This window comes from Falco punctatus, assembly GCF_963210335.1.
Source record: "Falco punctatus genome assembly, chromosome: 4".
Classification (NCBI taxonomy): Eukaryota; Metazoa; Chordata; class Aves; order Falconiformes; family Falconidae; genus Falco; species Falco punctatus.
This window is the reverse complement of record NC_137583.1, coordinates 111,562,917-111,579,714: the sequence shown is the minus strand read 5'-3', so window position 1 is coordinate 111,579,714 and position 16,798 is coordinate 111,562,917. Positions and strand designations below refer to the sequence as shown.

At 37.8% G+C, this 16,798-nt stretch overlaps 1 protein-coding gene across 8 annotated transcripts in view; it reads right to left on the bottom strand.

Moving 5' to 3' along the window:
• Positions 1-645: 645 nt before the first annotated feature.
• The window catches only part of HYCC1 (hyccin PI4KA lipid kinase complex subunit 1), a 49,882-nt gene continuing 33,729 nt past the window's right edge, over positions 646-16,798 (bottom strand). For 5 of the 8 annotated variants that reach the window (XM_080382183.1, XM_080382185.1, XM_080382186.1 and 2 more), the window contains 5 exons: positions 15,459-15,575; positions 14,621-14,708; positions 13,973-14,132; positions 6,321-6,335; positions 646-5,171 (listed from right to left, as the gene is read on the bottom strand). In XM_080382183.1, the coding sequence (XP_080238309.1) occupies positions 4,615-5,171; positions 6,321-6,335; positions 13,973-14,132; positions 14,621-14,708; positions 15,459-15,575 (937 nt within the window). In that variant the 3' untranslated portion in view covers positions 646-4,614. Of the gene's footprint in view, positions 5,172-6,040; positions 6,336-13,972; positions 14,133-14,620; positions 14,709-15,458; positions 15,576-16,798 lie in introns of all 8 variants that reach the window. The other 3 variants (XM_080382190.1, XM_080382189.1, XM_080382188.1) reach the window with 3 other exon arrangements.

The following is a 16,798-nucleotide window of genomic DNA, read 5'->3' as shown; positions in this document are numbered from 1 at the left end:
GCGCTGCCACTCACAGGCCACCAGCAGGCAGGGGACAGGAGCCCACACGCGACCCTCGAAGTTCAAAGGGCAACGCCAGGTCCGGCTTCTGGGGACAACCCACCCCAGGCACCAGCACACACAGGGGCCAGGCAGCTGGCAGGCAGCTTTGCCAAAAAAAGCCCGGGGGGTCTCCACGAGCAAGGGGAACACGAGCCGCCACGCCAGCCCTGCAGCAGACGGCCAACAGCCCCAGATCACCACAGGTCACAGGAACACCGTGAAGCTTGCTGGACAGATGATCTAACGATAAAGACACGTAGAAAATAACGACTGTTACAAAGCACTGTTACATTAAGACCACCAAAACGACCAAGTTGCCCAAGCAATGCTACATTACTAACAGGACAGTCACCTGCTGCCATCAACCAGTTTACAACTCATCTGCTTGAACTCACCTGTCAGTGTTTCCCAGCAGAGCTGCACTTGAGAGCCTGCACTCTTTAAAATGGGTATTCGGCACATTTTAAGTAGTGTGCTTAACCTTACTGCAACTTCTAGATGCATGTAATGACAACTGAACAGATGTACTGCTACCCAATGTGTATTTCAACAAAGAGGTGGCAAAATCTTCTGCCCTACAAAGTATTTACAAAAGCACACAGCTTCAAAAAAAAACCAGTTTATTTCACTACTTAAATTATTAAACGCTAAACAAGACAACCTTGTAGTTTATACATTAGGAATGTAAGTTTTCACATATAATTAAGAGAACACTTTACTGTAAAAAAGGTGAAACACTGCATTACTAAAACACGGTGTCACACAAACTGAAGAGTATGAGAAGGTGTGGCACATTCATTTAAACTCAGGCTTTTAGGTGAAGACAGACATCTGTAGACCGAGGCAGCTATTCCACAGACTTTGGTGAATATTAAAAAGTGTACACATTTAGTACTAGAAGTAGAATTATACAAATACAAAAGGCAATATATTACATACCTATATACAGCACTGTAAGCCTCAAACGCTGACAAAAGAGATCCGACATAGTAATTGTTAGAAATTTCTATAATCCTTATAGAAATCAGGAGACCTCCTTAGAGAAGCGTGGCTAAAATAGCTGCATATTTCTGTACCTGTCAAATCTGCCAGGTATTCAAGGCAATTCAAGCACATTTCGCTCCCTTCAGAAAAGTCACTGCAGCTCTATAGCAAGTGGTTAGAGGCCATACACTTTTTGCACAAATGTTACAGTTTCTCACAACAGAAAGAATTCTCAGCTTCAACAGTTTTGAAAGTGTTGCTGTTCAAAGCTATCGTTGGGAACAGTGTGCTTTGATTTAAAACAGGAAGGTCAGTTATAAATGTCAGCATTAAAACAACTTCTCTTATTATAATTTGAGATGATTCACTCCTACATAACGTTCTTCCTGCAGAACACTGCAGCCGTGTATGATGTATTCATCAGAACTACCCACTCCTGGGCAGACTACAATATGGGATGTCTTAATAGGCTTTCCTTACACTGTTAGAAGTCCTATACTTCTTTAATATACATTTTTCATTCATCAATCTAAACTGACCAGATAATGCTCAAAATCCGAGCCCTTGACAGTTTTAGAAATATTCCGAAAGAATTAATTTATCTGCTTCCTGCCCTACTTCCCCCTTTCCTCTCCTTCCACCAAGTCCCACATCATGGATATTTGGACAACAAATAATTCTGTGCCATCTCTCCCCTATCTTGCCTTTTTTTCTTTTCCATTTTCAAGAAAAGGAAGAAGCACAACTGACAGTTTTATTACTCACATCAGGAAAGAAATTCTTCAGTCTCGATCAGTATCAAGATGTGATGTCAGTTCACAAAAACATGCTCATTGTGTAAGTTGCTCCAGAGACCCATACATACATATTCATCCGCAGATGTATAGAAACATATGTATGAACCCGCATATGTATAGGAACAGCAGCCTTTAGTATCAAGAACCTTTCCTTTTATCATTTTCTTAAAAAAGTACAAAGCTTTATATAATTTCAGTTGTACCAATACGAGCCTACGTCTTGGGTTTAAACCAGAGCACAGTTAGAATAATCAGCTAAATAAAAGGATAAGCTAACTTTACTCAAACAGTGTTAAAACTTGTAGCCAACAGTATTGTAAACATTATGTGACATATTCACATTTTATAGCATTTTAGATCCTTCTAATTTTAAATATTTGTAGCTCAAGTGACTAAATCTTCCCAGTATAACAAACAACTCTTATACCAAGACCAAGCTTGCAAGAGTGTCTACTGTGGAGATAATTATGAACTAAACGAAACAGAAAAAACCCAGCTGAATTACTTGAAAATTCTAGTCCCTTAACACAAACTCACAACTAAATACTGTCACAACAAACATTTGTCAATTGCAATTTTATTTATCTGTTCTAGTTTATGTTTCAATTAAATTACTGTAAAGTGTTTCCAAAGCATATGTAAATGCTACACTGCAAGAGCAGAGCAGGAGGCAGCTCTACGTTCTCCAGGTTATTTCTTTGTAACATCTAGAACACATTTCAAGGAAAGGAAGAGCTCTACCTTCCGTGTGTGTAGTGCCAGCCCATGTCTGCTACCAGCTGCCTAAAACCCTTCTAGCGCTTGTGGTTGTGCATGCTCCAGCCGCCACATGTATTAGTCAATCTGAAACAAATGTGCTGTCTAATGTGTATTGCGGAAAAACCTATAAAAAAGACAAAATTTTCTGCTGTACAAAGTATTCACAAAAACATACAACTTCAAAGAACCAGTTTATTTCACTGGCTGAAGTATTAAACACTGTACAGGACAAACTTGCAGTTCATACATTAGGAATGTAAGTTTTCATGTACAATTAAGAAAACACTTCACGGTAAAAAGGTGAAATACTGCATTACTAGAACAGAACAGTGTCACACAACAAACAAGAATATGAGAAAGTGCGGCATGTTCATTTAAACTCAGGCTTTTAGGTGAAGACAAATATCTACAGACTGATGCAGCTACTCCGCAGAGCTTGGTGAACATTAAGAAATTACACATGTAGCCTACAGTCTTCGAAGTAGAATTACACAACTTACTTGTCCCTATCAGCTATGTCTCCTCATCTCTTTTCATTAAATACCCAGCTTATTAATTGCTATAAACCTGAATAACATTAGCTCTTACAAGTTATTTCTGCTTCAGTTTAAGTCAAAAATAGGCATGTAAACTCATCTCGGGGCAAACAGGGAAGTTACCAAAATTTTAGTGTTTGTTTCGTTACAAGGCTCTTGGCAGTAAGGGATTACTAGCTGCAGAAATCTGGACAGGTGGGAATCACTACACCTTAGATCTTCATCCTATTTCTCCGCTCATAATATTATATCATCTGTTTATCAGTTAATCACTACTACTGGAGCGGTTTTGTCAGCTATTGCTTCTCCAAATTTCTGCACAAGAAGTTTCAACATCCCTTTTTAATTAAAAACTTAGCATTATAAAAGTTAGTATCAAACAAGGTCACGAAACTAACTGAAGGTTAAAGGTTAGGTAACCTTGACCAGGCTGCTGTTTTAGAATTTCAAACTAGAAAAATAATAGATATCAAAGACTAGAAATTACAGTTCTAATTATATTTACATTATAATTTCCCTTTGTGCTTGCAAGTTACTGGAAGTACGCATCCTTTGGTAGTATTCTTTTAGTCTCAAGTAAGAAGTTCATGTTAAATACATTTACACTCCTGATTTGCTTAAGTCAGTGCAAAGGGCTCATACCTTATTTCCTACATGACATTGTTACATAAGCGTATCTCTTCCCCATAAATAATAATACAGATGACAGCGACTTTTCAATGAGTAGCTTTGCGCCCTATATTTAAGGATCTGAAAGAAAGTCTATCACACAATTTCTAAGTCTAAAAAGTGACTACTATAGGAACTGGTAAGAACTCCCATCTACAAGGACTGCCGCTGTATGACTTCTGACCCAGTTTCAAAGACTTAAAGAAAAACCAAAACGCATCTATAACTCAGACTCATATAGGCATGAGGAAGTACAAACACTGCAACGGGTACTACCGTTACAAAACCCGCCGTAACATCGAACGCTGAACTGATGCTTCTAGTCTGAGTCTTACATGTAAGCACAGCTGTCTCATGGCAAAGGTAAGAGGATGCTTGTTATTACACTGCAGTTCCAAAATTTCATGCCGATACTGCGGGACTCCTCCTAAACAAAACAGGTACTTCCAGTTTCACCTATGCCAACTGGCAGTGAACAAGACTATGGGAAAGATGCTCTATTTACTCCCATACTTTGCATTTGTAAAAAGCCACACATCTTGGTCAGTGGCTAACCAACCAATCCATGCTTGTTAAATTGGTGAAGATGTAAGTCAGTAATCAGGTGTATAAACACAGTAAGTCAAAGAGGAACTTTTCAAGCTGCTAGAAGTTGACACAACATAATTAGAACTGTTGTCTACTCACTATTACTGTCAAATGAGAGTCAAATAAGAATTTATGGGGTTGAGGTTTAAGAAAGTAATGTACAGCATACTGAAGACGTTAATGCACCAACATCAGCATAAACCCTCAATATTTTATTTTTCATACTTGCCAACTTAATATCAATCTGTTGACAAAGTTATGCTAATACTAGGGGGTCGCTGCTGATTAGGTTGTTTGCTTAAAACGGGAAAATCTGTTCTTTCTGTTCCATAGATCAGTTTTTCCTCCTGAAGACTGCAAGCTGAAAACCTGTTTGCCTCTGTACCAGATACGCCACCACGATTATTTGTAACTGTGACACCACTGACCTGTTCAAAGGATTTACTAAACACAGTAGTGGTTGTTCTGGCTAGACTATGGCTGCCAGGCTTAGGCAGGGACTGGCTAGTTGTCAATGTCAGTCTCTTCAGAGAGACAAGCTCTAGATTCTCACTCATGGCTCTCTGAGTTTGTTTTCGTGACAAGTGTTCTCTGCAGCTTTCTCCTTCTTTTTCTTTTCCTCCAGCTTTGCTTCCTCCAGACCTTCGTTGGCTCTTCCCTAAAAGGTTCTTACTGCTCATGTTGTTGCTGTTAGATAGGGCAGACTGACTTGCACTAGAAGTAGCCCTAGAGTAAAACCCTTCATCAGTTTCAGATACTTCTATCAGTTCTTCTTGAATTGCTAAGTCAGTATTACCTGCATGGTAGAAAAAGAAATAAGGAATTAGCAATTTACTTTCTCACATTTCCTGATCTTTATGTATTGCTAGATTTTGATATTTAAAAGCATGAAGCCATTCAGCAACAGAACAGAGAACAGAAGACAACACACTTACCTATTCCATTACATTTTTGGAATTAAGGTTCATTAGGATATAAAGTTACAGCAAATAATGCTGCATTAACCAGATCAAAAAGCATGCCCACAATCTCATTTTGTAGTGATTTTGGAAAAATAAATAAAATGCAGTCTTGTTAATTCATGCAGGAGATTAGAAACTTATAGATTAGAAGATATCACACAGAACAAAAGCGTAAATCTTACTTTGAACAAGTGCTCCAATACATGATTTTGCAAAGTTTATTAATTATAAAGGTATGTGATCAATGCCCCAGGACACTCAACACGGCACCTGCACATTTAGCAACCCAAGAATGCTTTAGGACTGAAAGGTCGTCACCTTCTGCATCATAGGTCTGGTGGTATGAGTTGGAAACTCAAGCACAACATGAGATCTCCAGTATACCGTGAAAAGTGGAATTTGGGAAATCTGAGGTACATAATGAGATACTTTTCACATCCATTTTGATGGATTCTTCATACCATTGATCACCAGATTTTGTAAACCCAGTAAGTATGCTTAATAACTCAAAGGTAGGTTGAGCCTCACAGTGTATTTTCTCCAGATTAAATAAATCTACTAGTAAAGTATGTCAACGTTGTCTGTGGCACAGACAAAGCTGTGTGAAATACATGCATTTGTGTTATTACACATGCAAATATATTAACTGCATACTTTAATTCTCCAAACATGCAGCAGTGACCCTTTCAATCAACAGTGGTACCTTAGAGTGCAGCTACAAGTGCTCTGCTAAAACTGCACTCTGCCAGATGAGTTTATTCCATCCTCCATCATTTTTCTTACAGATTTTTGTCTCCTGATTTCTGGCATGCCTTTGCTGTCAGTTCTAGGATCTGTAGCTGTTTCCTGTACTCCCTGTAAATGCTGAACATCATTCTCTGCTAGTGCTCTGCTCTTTTCCCCATTCCCGGTCCTCTCTCCAGCCACACTTGTGACACTAATCTCAGGTATGATAAAGTTGCCCAATTCAGTAGCATCATTACCATTCTCTGGTTGTTCTAGAATTAAAGATGGATAAGAAAAAAACAAAAAAAATGTCTGAAACAAAACATGAAACAGAAGCCATAGATACAGATGACTAAAGCATTGTAAATTAAAGCAAGATGTTCACATATTAACCTCTTGTTAATTAGCAACATTAGCAAGTATGGAATTTTGCTTTATTTCTAAATTGCAGGTTTCAATCTTCCATTACTGGCCTGTACCCACATACTGGAAAGCCCCATGCTTGATTTTTCAAAATTGAAATTTCTGCAAATCATGAAACAAATATTGAGAGATAATCAGAAAACAAAGAACTCTCCATATTTCACTTTTATGACTATACCTGTGTCACCATGCTGAAGTGAAACATTTTTACAATGAAATGGCACATCAACTTCATGTGTTATCGTGTAAGACTAGAAATCCTACACGTACATATCATGATGCTGCACGTGGTCAGCCTGAAAACTAACAGTGAAACAACTAAACCAACTCAAACACACTTTGACTTCCATTTCTTTCTTCATTTCAAAAAACTATTTTCAACTACAAAGATATTTACAAGTAGAAAAATTCTCCAGTTTCTAAAATCAAATTAATTCAGATAAAATCCATGGAGTTTTACTGCAATTTTTGCCATCTACTAATAATATAACATAAATGTTGATCTCCTCAGCCTTTTTAAGCTTCTTATATGAGCTTAAAACTGAATAGTTTGCAATAAACTTATTTGTGTCACAAGTCAGTTACTAAGTACGATTGAGAAAACAGGGATTAAACTGAGGGGAGGGAAAACACACCTTTCTGCAGGTGGGGGAGCAGAAATTAAGGTAAAAACCAATGCAGCTTGGTTCTAAGATTACTACTTTTCATCCAGATGTTGCATCAACCGCAGGTACATGCACAAGTGCTCAGCCTGGCCAAAAAATTATTTCAAGATAGTCAAAGATTCCTGCAGATACAGCCAAATATCTCCAAGCAAACAGAAAATGCCACTGCTACTCGGAAGCGTGAGAATGATGGTTGTGTGTAAGCACTGGAGATTTATTAATGTTTTACTATTAATAATGATATTTAGTGATAAGAATGGAATAGCTCACACGAGGTCTTGGGAAAACAAATCCTAACTCAGAAGATGTCCGTCTACATTAAATGAAGACAGGTTTGAGAAGGATGAACTCTTGAAAGGAAAAAAAAACTGAAAAAACAAGTGGGAGTTGAAACTTTATGGATATTCCAAGTATATGCAACTAACAAGTTACAATCCTACAATCCTAGCAACCTGCCAGCTCCACAGTGTTTGAAGTATTCTCACTATCTGAAGGTCTTTTAAAGTATTCAGAATTGCTTATCAGCACTAGCTATACAACCAAAACCCTGCATTTAGATGACCTGGAGAAGGAAGAAAAATACATAAATAAATAAAAAAGAGAGAGAAGCCATCTACTACAGATAGTCAAGTCACACCCTCCATGAAGATGTGCACACGGAAACACAAGTGAAGAAGAGCAAGAGCTACACTAAATGCTATATAGTCATATATTCTACATGTGTTATATATGTATATTATATGCAAACACTATGTCCACAAACTTGACAAGACTAAATTGCACTACAAGCACAGCTCAGAATAAAGCTCAAGTGAATCCATATGTTTTATTCATAATGCAGATTTTCCAGGGCTAAGGATTAAGGAACACCCAGACTATACTGCCAGTTTGCTGCTGCACGTGACAGAAGCTGGCAGTACAGACATTGATGAAGCCCCAAACCTGAGGAATTTACGATGAGATGATTTCTCACAGCAGCAGCTCTAATGTTTTTTGGCTGGAGGGGATCCCCTCTTCCCCCCTGTCCCCACACCGGGGGGTTCTTGTGCAGGCACAGTGTACGTCTAGGTGAAGCAGGCTATAGCACTGGGCTTTTTGCCAGCATTTGTGCTGCCTGCACTTCTAACAACGAAATAAAACCTCCAGAGCAAGAAAGTTATTCTAGCAGGAATGGACATCACTGACCCCAGGTGTAAGAGCTATCCCTGATTTTACCTGCAAATGCTAAGTATCATGAGTCTTTCTAACTAGTCAACTACTAGTGAAAGTATATGCTTAACAAGTTGCACTATTAATAGGAAATGTCATTAATAATTGCTGCGATTAGACACTACCTTCCTGATATTTGGCAGAAGTTAGAACTGTTTTCAAGTGTTACTCCCCCTAACAGCACTTTCTGCAAGTCTTGTATTGTCAGTAACAAAGATAACTGAGCACAGTGAACTGCAATAATAATAATAAATCACAATAATGATGATAATCAAGATGATGATGATAATAATACCACCATCATCAAATACAGCCTTTTTAATAAAAAGATAGGAGCAGAAAGGTTAGTGAGGAGCAAAGATCACCACTCTGAGTGGCCTCGTTGCTCTGATTTTACTAGGGTGAGGTATCCGTGCCTCTCCTACGGCAATCTCCAAACTCCTTCCTGCTACTCCATCAGTGCAGCTCCAGGCACCTTATTTCAGCAGAACTTTTTCCCAGGAGCCACTGATCTCCATGTGAACAAATTGATTCTGCTATAAACTTTGGTTAGAGCCAGGACATGAAAGAGGAGAGGGCAGAACAGAGCTTACTGTCTGTCCCTTCCCCACCAGCGGCAGAGCAGCACTGGTCAGCAGCATCCAGCTCCAAGGAAAGGAGACTCAGAGTAGACAGCAGAAATCAGAGGAGAGAGGAAGAATTTTTTTTGTTACAGGTTTTGTATAACAGCGCTACATGGTTGTTGTTGTTTGGTAGTGTGCATTTCTAAATGTATTATCAGCACTTTACCCATCATTGCTGCATTCCCACAGCTGTGTACCCATTACCACAATGAACTGGGAAAAAAAACGAAAACCATATTTTACTCAACATAATTATGACTGATCTTTTAGTTAAATGCTATTAACTGTTTTTAATGAAAGGGAATATACTTTTCTCAAAGTTTAACATTGAACTACAGGAGAAAATTAACAAAAAAATGGGATACTGGTATCTCAACTCCTGTTAACACTGCCTACTGTAGCACCTACAGTCTTGTGGCAGGGATAAGACTACACAACCCATATCCTTCATAGTAGCATCCCCTCCTTACTTTAAAAATTTTAAAACCACATAAAACAAACCTTTAGCTTTATAGTGCTTGGTTTTAAAGAAAATACTGCTTCAATCTGGACAGCTCTGGAGGGGTTCTACCCTTTGAGAAAGGGATATTAATACTCAGCGCACAAGGCAATGCAGCAAAAGAGAAAAAGCATGCTGCTAAACAGTGTAGAGACAAAACTGAGTAAGTATGTCCGTTTGAAAGGTATCACAAATATGCCCATAGCATATGAAGGAAAATGCATTTGGAGACATGTTTCTGACTGCCTTGAGTAGTACAGCCAATAAATTGATAAAATGCATTTCATGGTTACTTGCTGCTAAAAATTAGTTTTAAAAATATTTCAATCAGTCTACCTTACTGTTACAGTTGCCCACATCATTTACCTCAGATTGCATCCATTGGATTGTAATTCAATTTTAACCACCACAAGCTCAAGCTGCACTTCCTGCACAACAATGTTACATTTTGAATTATTCACAAAAGCATCAAGCTTATACCCCAAAATTAACATTCACTCTAGATTCCTAAGAGTTCTAACTCTTTCAGGAATTAATACTGTTTCAAAAAAAGTAAGAAAATTCTCTCTACAGAGATTCAAAGACTTCTAAGGATTTCTAAACCTTTTGTACCACATGAAAACCAGTTTCTGCAATGGTAAAAAACCCCAACATCTTGCCTTTCACCTCTAGCTGATGCCTTTAGTTTTGTGTTATGTTGTATCTTATCGACATCTACTTATCTCTTCTTCCTCAGTCTGTTACATTAGATTATCTCTCTCACATGCATTCCCTCTACATACAGGAGTTTTTTCCTGAGCAACCCTTTTTTTTATAGGACAGCTTAGCAGATTTTACATTAGCAAGGAAAGTGTTGCTAGGGCTTGCTTTATTTTTTTCCTAGCTTCCATAAACGCTTAAATGAACAGTTGTTTATTTCCCTTACACACTGTATGATTTTTCTGGTTTTCCTCTATTTACAAATGGAAACAAAGATGCCACTCACTGTTTGTTTTTAAAACATGAATACTAAAAAAACTATTGCTAGACAGAGGAGCTAATGCTCCTTTTCTTTAGGCTTTATGATTATATGCAATCCAATTAAACAGAGCTAAATAATTTTTGACAAGTGATGGCTAGTTCAATTGACTGTAAATACTATCCATTTATGATTAGATGGATCCATTCTGCAAATGACCTTCACCTTTAGTACCTCTAAAGTATTTACCTTAGAAGTTCAAATTCACAATAGAAATTTGATTTTTTTAAAAGTCCTTTTAAGTAACAGGTTTAATGGGTAAGTTGCAGGGTCGAGTATCACAGTAAGATGAAATGCTAAGTCTACTTTTTTTCAAAACTGACTCCAATCTAGAGTTCTAGCAAAGCCTAGCAAGATACAATGTCTGAAAACTTTTAGAGTAAACTGAATTTTTTAAGAGATAAAAAAATAAAGCCCATGCTTCTCAGCTGGAAATGTGATTGGCTGTAACTCTTTTACTCAAATAGCTAGTGACTGAAAATTGCTGCCCTTGCTTCCCCCAAGGGATGCTTTGCTTCATCAGGTCTTCTGGTCTACGTAATGTATGAGGCCGAAGTATCTCTCAACTGTCTCCTCTAGCTTCCTAATCCATTTGTACAGCTCATTTTTATTATACTGAAGCACAAAAATAAAACCGCTGAATATATTTTTTCCCCTTTTACACTGTGGGAGAAAGAATAATGGTCAGGAGGTACCAGGTTTGTCATCTGATTTCTGCCAATTCAGTCTTTAATTTAATTCAAACAAGCATCTGTAAGCACAAGCCTTGTTATTCTTTCTGCATGCTGACCCTGAGGATCTATTCTGTATCTTTCTTTCATCGGGAATTGTGGGAAACCAAATTACACTCTTAGGAATTTTGAAATCAGGCAACTACCCACTCTGACTTTAAAAAAAAACAACCTTTAAGTCACAAACAACAATCTTCTTAGTGTTTTATAATGAAAATTTGAGATCAGCTGAAGTCATATATGCATGGATCATATACCATTTAAAACAATCGGACAGTCAGTCAAAGATACCATAGACTCAGTTTTGACCTTTAAACTAACTTCATGTTTACACTGTCTTCAAATTTACAACTACTCCCACAACCTGCTAGACAAGTTCCCCTCCACACCCACCCTACCCTAAGTGATTTTCTTCCTCTTCATTAAATCCTGTACCATCAAGGCAAATTTGAAGTTTTCCCAATAACCCACATAAAATGTTGACAAGAGCTTTTTTGTAAAAAGTTCTTAGTCTTTATCCCTAAATGCTGACTGCTCCTCACTTGGGTCATACTAACTAGATTACCACTGTTTCTCTCAACTTTTCCTGCTTTATGAGACTCCCATAAAACACAGCATTCCTTCCCATTTCTGTGAGTCCTATTCTCATTTCCCTTTCACCTTACTGTTATCAGCTGCAGGGCACACTTGTCCCACCCATTTTTCCTTGAACTTCACTAAGCATCACCCCTGCAAGAAGGCAACTGTAAAAACTTCTGGATCTCTGTATTTGCTGAAAAATCTGCATTCTTATAAGGATGGTTCAAATACTGATTCTGTAACATTTTTATTTGATTTTTTGTGTAAACACAAAGCCAAAGGGAACGTTCATTTTAATACACTTCCAATTCCACTGAATGAACTAGCACTCAGTATCCCTATGTGCGTTCCCCTGCACCACCTCAACTGAACAAGCATCAGAACTACTAAATGTAATAGCTAACAAAATTGCCAAGCTTCAGAGGGCATCTGTCTATTTATAAAGCTGAGCTATCATACAGTTTTTTCTTGCACCTGGTCAATAATCCCTGCTTAAGAACTGTAAGCCTGAAGAAAGGGAAATAAATAATAAACTAAAATGGTTCTTAGCAGTCTTGACATTTCAGTTATGAATTGCTACTGGACCTCGCTCAAGGTAAAGACAGTAAAGATTTGCTCCTCAGCTTTGAGGGTTTTAAGCAGTTTTTGATCAACTGAAGTTTGGTCATTTCACCCTTCTTTGCCCCTCACCCCCTCTGGCAGCTTACTATTGGTACTAATACCACCAATGTGTACCATAAAGATAGGGCTTTCTGAGCAGTAATTTTTAAGTCATTTTCCACCAGCATATTTATATTTCAACACTTGGCTGAATTACCTCTCAATCCTTTATGACAAGTAACTTGGCAAATTTTTTTTCCTAACCAAACTGTCCATATACTACAAAAGCTCATAGAGTACACATCATACAGAAATTTTTGATACTACTTCAAAATCTTTACTGAACCTACTAAAAGAGCATTCTTATCTACACTCACTTGCTTAGCCTGTCATCAGAATTACAAGCCCAGCAGAATAAGCCATTGCCAATTTTGATTGCTGGTCCAGCTACTCTTCCCTCATCTGAGGATGGTAGAAGAATGCTTCTCCTTTTGCAATATGTTCAGCACCATTTTTTCTACTTCTCAGCCCAGATCTGTGCTTTACTTTATGGAAGCCTTTATATTAGTTTGCCCAAACGTGCCAACTTTAGCTGGGATAGAGTTAATTTTCTTCCTAGTAGCTTGTATGGGGCTATGCTTTGGAGTTGTGCTGAAAACAGTGTTGATAATTCAGGGATGTTTTTCTTACTGCTGAGCAGTGCTTACATACAGCCAAGGCCTTTTCTGCTTCTCATACCATCCCGGCAGTGAGCAGGCTGGGGATGCACAAGAAGGTGGGAGGGGACATGGCCGGGACAGCTAACCCCAACTCACCAAAGGGATATCCCATACCATATGATGTCATGCTCGGTATAAAAAGCTGGGGGAAGGAGGAAATGGGGGGACATTCAGAGCGATGGCATCTGTCTTCCCAAGTAACTGTCATGAATGATGGAGCCCTGCTTTCCTGGAGATGAATGAACACCTGCCTGCCGATGGGAAGTGAACAAATTCCTTATTTTGCATTGCTTGCCTCTGTAGCTTTTGCTTCGTCTGGCTAATTGCCTATCTCAACCCATTATTTTTCTCACTTCTCCTCTTTCAATCCTCCCCCCATCTTACTGCAGGGGAGTGAGTAAGTGGCAGTGTGGTGCTTACTTGCAAGCCAGAGTTAAACCACAACACCAGAACTTAATAATTTATCCCTCTGTCCTTAAACCTGATTTTTATTTAATTAATTTTAAACAGATGAAGTTCTGCAGTTAAATACTTGCTTTGCTTCAGGTGCTATAAACCACTTTCCTGAAGAAACCAGGAACACTGGCCTCTTTAAAAGAGCAAATAACTTTGTCCAGCTCCCTTTAACAAGTTTTTTGGTTTGGTTTTTTTTAAGCATGATTAAGGAAATAGAGAATATATTTCATCCGAACTGCATTAAGATTCCCATTCACCAGTCAAAAAACAGAAAACCTCCAAAATGCTGCTTGCTTACTAGCAATGAAGATGTGCAATAACAAAATTTTCAGTATTATTTTAAACACATGTAAAAAGTTGAGATTCATTACAAAATGTGTTTCTTACCATGCCTTTTCCACCTATGCCCTCTGATAGACATGCTAGTCACAGCATTTCTGGATATTCTGGATGAAGTAGGTGTAATTTCAACCTGAATGCATCTTGTACCTTCTTTACTAGATTTCATAGCACCCTGAGGCAGTGAAGCTTTTATTGCATTAGCAACCTAGAACAGAAAAGATGCAGTTAAACTCTTAACATGAAGATCCAAGTTTTAGAAGAATTCTGTCAGAGGATTCTTATTCCCAGTTTAAGGTCAAAAAAGCACACTGGCTTTTTGCAGAAATTGTAAAGAATGCTGTTTGCATTTATCTCTCAGAAGTAATACTTGCTACTTTTTAAGATGTAGTTTGCAGTTTAAAGATGTGGCTATTACTTCAGAGTGCTTCTGCGCCATCATCTAAGCTTTTAAAATGTAAAAGTGTTCAAATGACAATAGCTTGTTCACCAGGGAAGATGACGATATAACTAAGTACGCTGAAAATACCTGTGCGTGTGTGCGTATACTTACAGATGTAGCTATTCACACGAGCACAGCCACACAGACCTTGTGGGATTTGGGTTCCTGGTGTAATGTTCCATCAGAAGTGTTCACAGGAAGGCTTTCCTAGACTAAAAATTCTACTTAAAAAGATGTTGAAATACAATACCTACCAGCAGAGGTTCTGGATACAGCTCCAGCTGTGCTCTATACAAAATGTCATCCATAGCTTTACGAGCCAGATCCCATTCTCCATTATAACTACAAAGGTAAATATATACATAATGATAAGCATCTATATAAATAGATGAACCTTCTTGGGTCACATAACCTTCACTGATGTAGCGTTCCTTGAGAGCTCCATTTAGAGAAGTTGAACTATTTGTGTTCTCTAGCAGTAAGCCTGCTTATTTAGATAATTTGTTCTTGAGTAGCATCTACGGATACGAAGTTTTATTTTCATTGGCCACCCTGAGCAGTTTACAAATTATGTAATTAGGTGCTTATCAGCTAGTCATGAAATATTCTGAAATTCAAACAGGATTGTTTTAATATTCCTCCACCTTTTCAGTATTCCTGTGTTACTAGTCTCTAATTACTTCAGTTAATGAGGCAGCTTCACACACTAACATGACTATTTAAGAATAGATGACATCAGTATTTCACTGAAAAAAACCCACTTTTTTCCTCAACTAGACTGATGTCAAACTTAAGCATGCAAAAATGCAGACAGCAGACAACAGTTAGAAAAGGCTTTTTAAAAAGATTTTTTCACATCAGCAGTTACACCTATTAAGTGCTATTCTAGCCCTCACTCCCCAATATGACATGGGTAACTTCAGCCACCTAGCTGGAGAATTATTTTCTCTTCCTGAGGAACCTACTGCTAGACACAGCATCTGTCCACTAGAAAACAAAATGTTTAAAAACTAGTATGCTGAAACAAGTGTAGAAATTAAGCTGACATTTCTTTATTTTGTATACATATTAAAAAAAACCCATGAAACTTACAAGGCATAATAAATCCCTGTCAGCATTTGCACCATGAATTCAGATGAAACTGGAATCCTACTGTTGACTCCCTTGTACTTTCTCACTTGTTGGCGAGGATATCCACAGACACAAATTCTAAAGAAATCATATATTTGTCATTAGCAAATAATCTACACCTTTCTATAGAACACTACAAAGCTAGGTGTTTAGTATGCATTTTAATTATACTAGACCCAAAGGAAGGTACCCATCAACAACCCTGTGCTGAAGCAGACTGTCTCAGCATGGAAGAAGGGCTTGCCCTCTGCCGGCACAGTTCAAATCCTTCAAACAAACGTCCAAATCACTCCTGTTACATTTATACTACAATGCAACATGAAAGAAAACTGCCAGTGAAATCCATTCTGAACCCACACATTTGCTGCAAAACAAGTGAAAAATAAGTTAATAGCATTTAAACAAAGCAGCATAGCAACCATTGATATTAGAGACAAACATAAGCGTCATTGCACATAATATGGAAGCTGCACACAAGTTGTCAAAGAAGGAGACTAGAAATGTCACATTCATTAAATTATCTTAAAATCCAGTAAAAGTCAGCTTTAGAATTTAGTTCTGAACTAAATTTCACATCAGGTTCTGCAGTTAAAACATTTTTTAAATCAAAGATATTGGGTAGTTAAATATTCAATTAATTGGCTATTACTGGACTTCTGGAATGACCTTTAATGACATTAATCAAAGTATTTCATTCTTCAAAGCAGACACTAGAAGGTTTAGTCTCAAAAAGCTTCAATTCTTCAGCTTCAACAGCAGAAAGTTTGTAATCTACTTAAATCTCTTAAATCTACTTTTTTCCAGGAAAAAAATATTGAGTTAAGATTGTATTGTAGTACTTTTCAAATTACATCAAATTAATAGAGATCTCAGGAGCTTTGTTATATTAATACTAACTCTACCACTAACCTACTGCACTTTTTTCCCCTCTCCTTTATGCCACAACCCTTTGGCTACTAAAAAAAACAAACACCTCACTCAAAAAAGCAGATAGCACCCCTAAGTTCTCTATGGTTCAGCAACTCTCCCAGTATATACTTCATACCCACTATGATCTAAATGTGACTCTTCACATCATTATCACCGTATCTCCAAATAAAAACAACAACAAAAAAAGATTTTATACACTTCATCAGGAAAGACAGGAAGCCACACTAGTGAGAACATGCAAAGAAACAAACATTGAGATGTTTATAAAGGAAGATTCATAGAACAGTTTGGGTTGGAAGGGACCTTTAAAGACCAACAATTTCTACCCCACCTGCCATGGGCAGGGACATCTCCCACTAGATGAGGTTGTT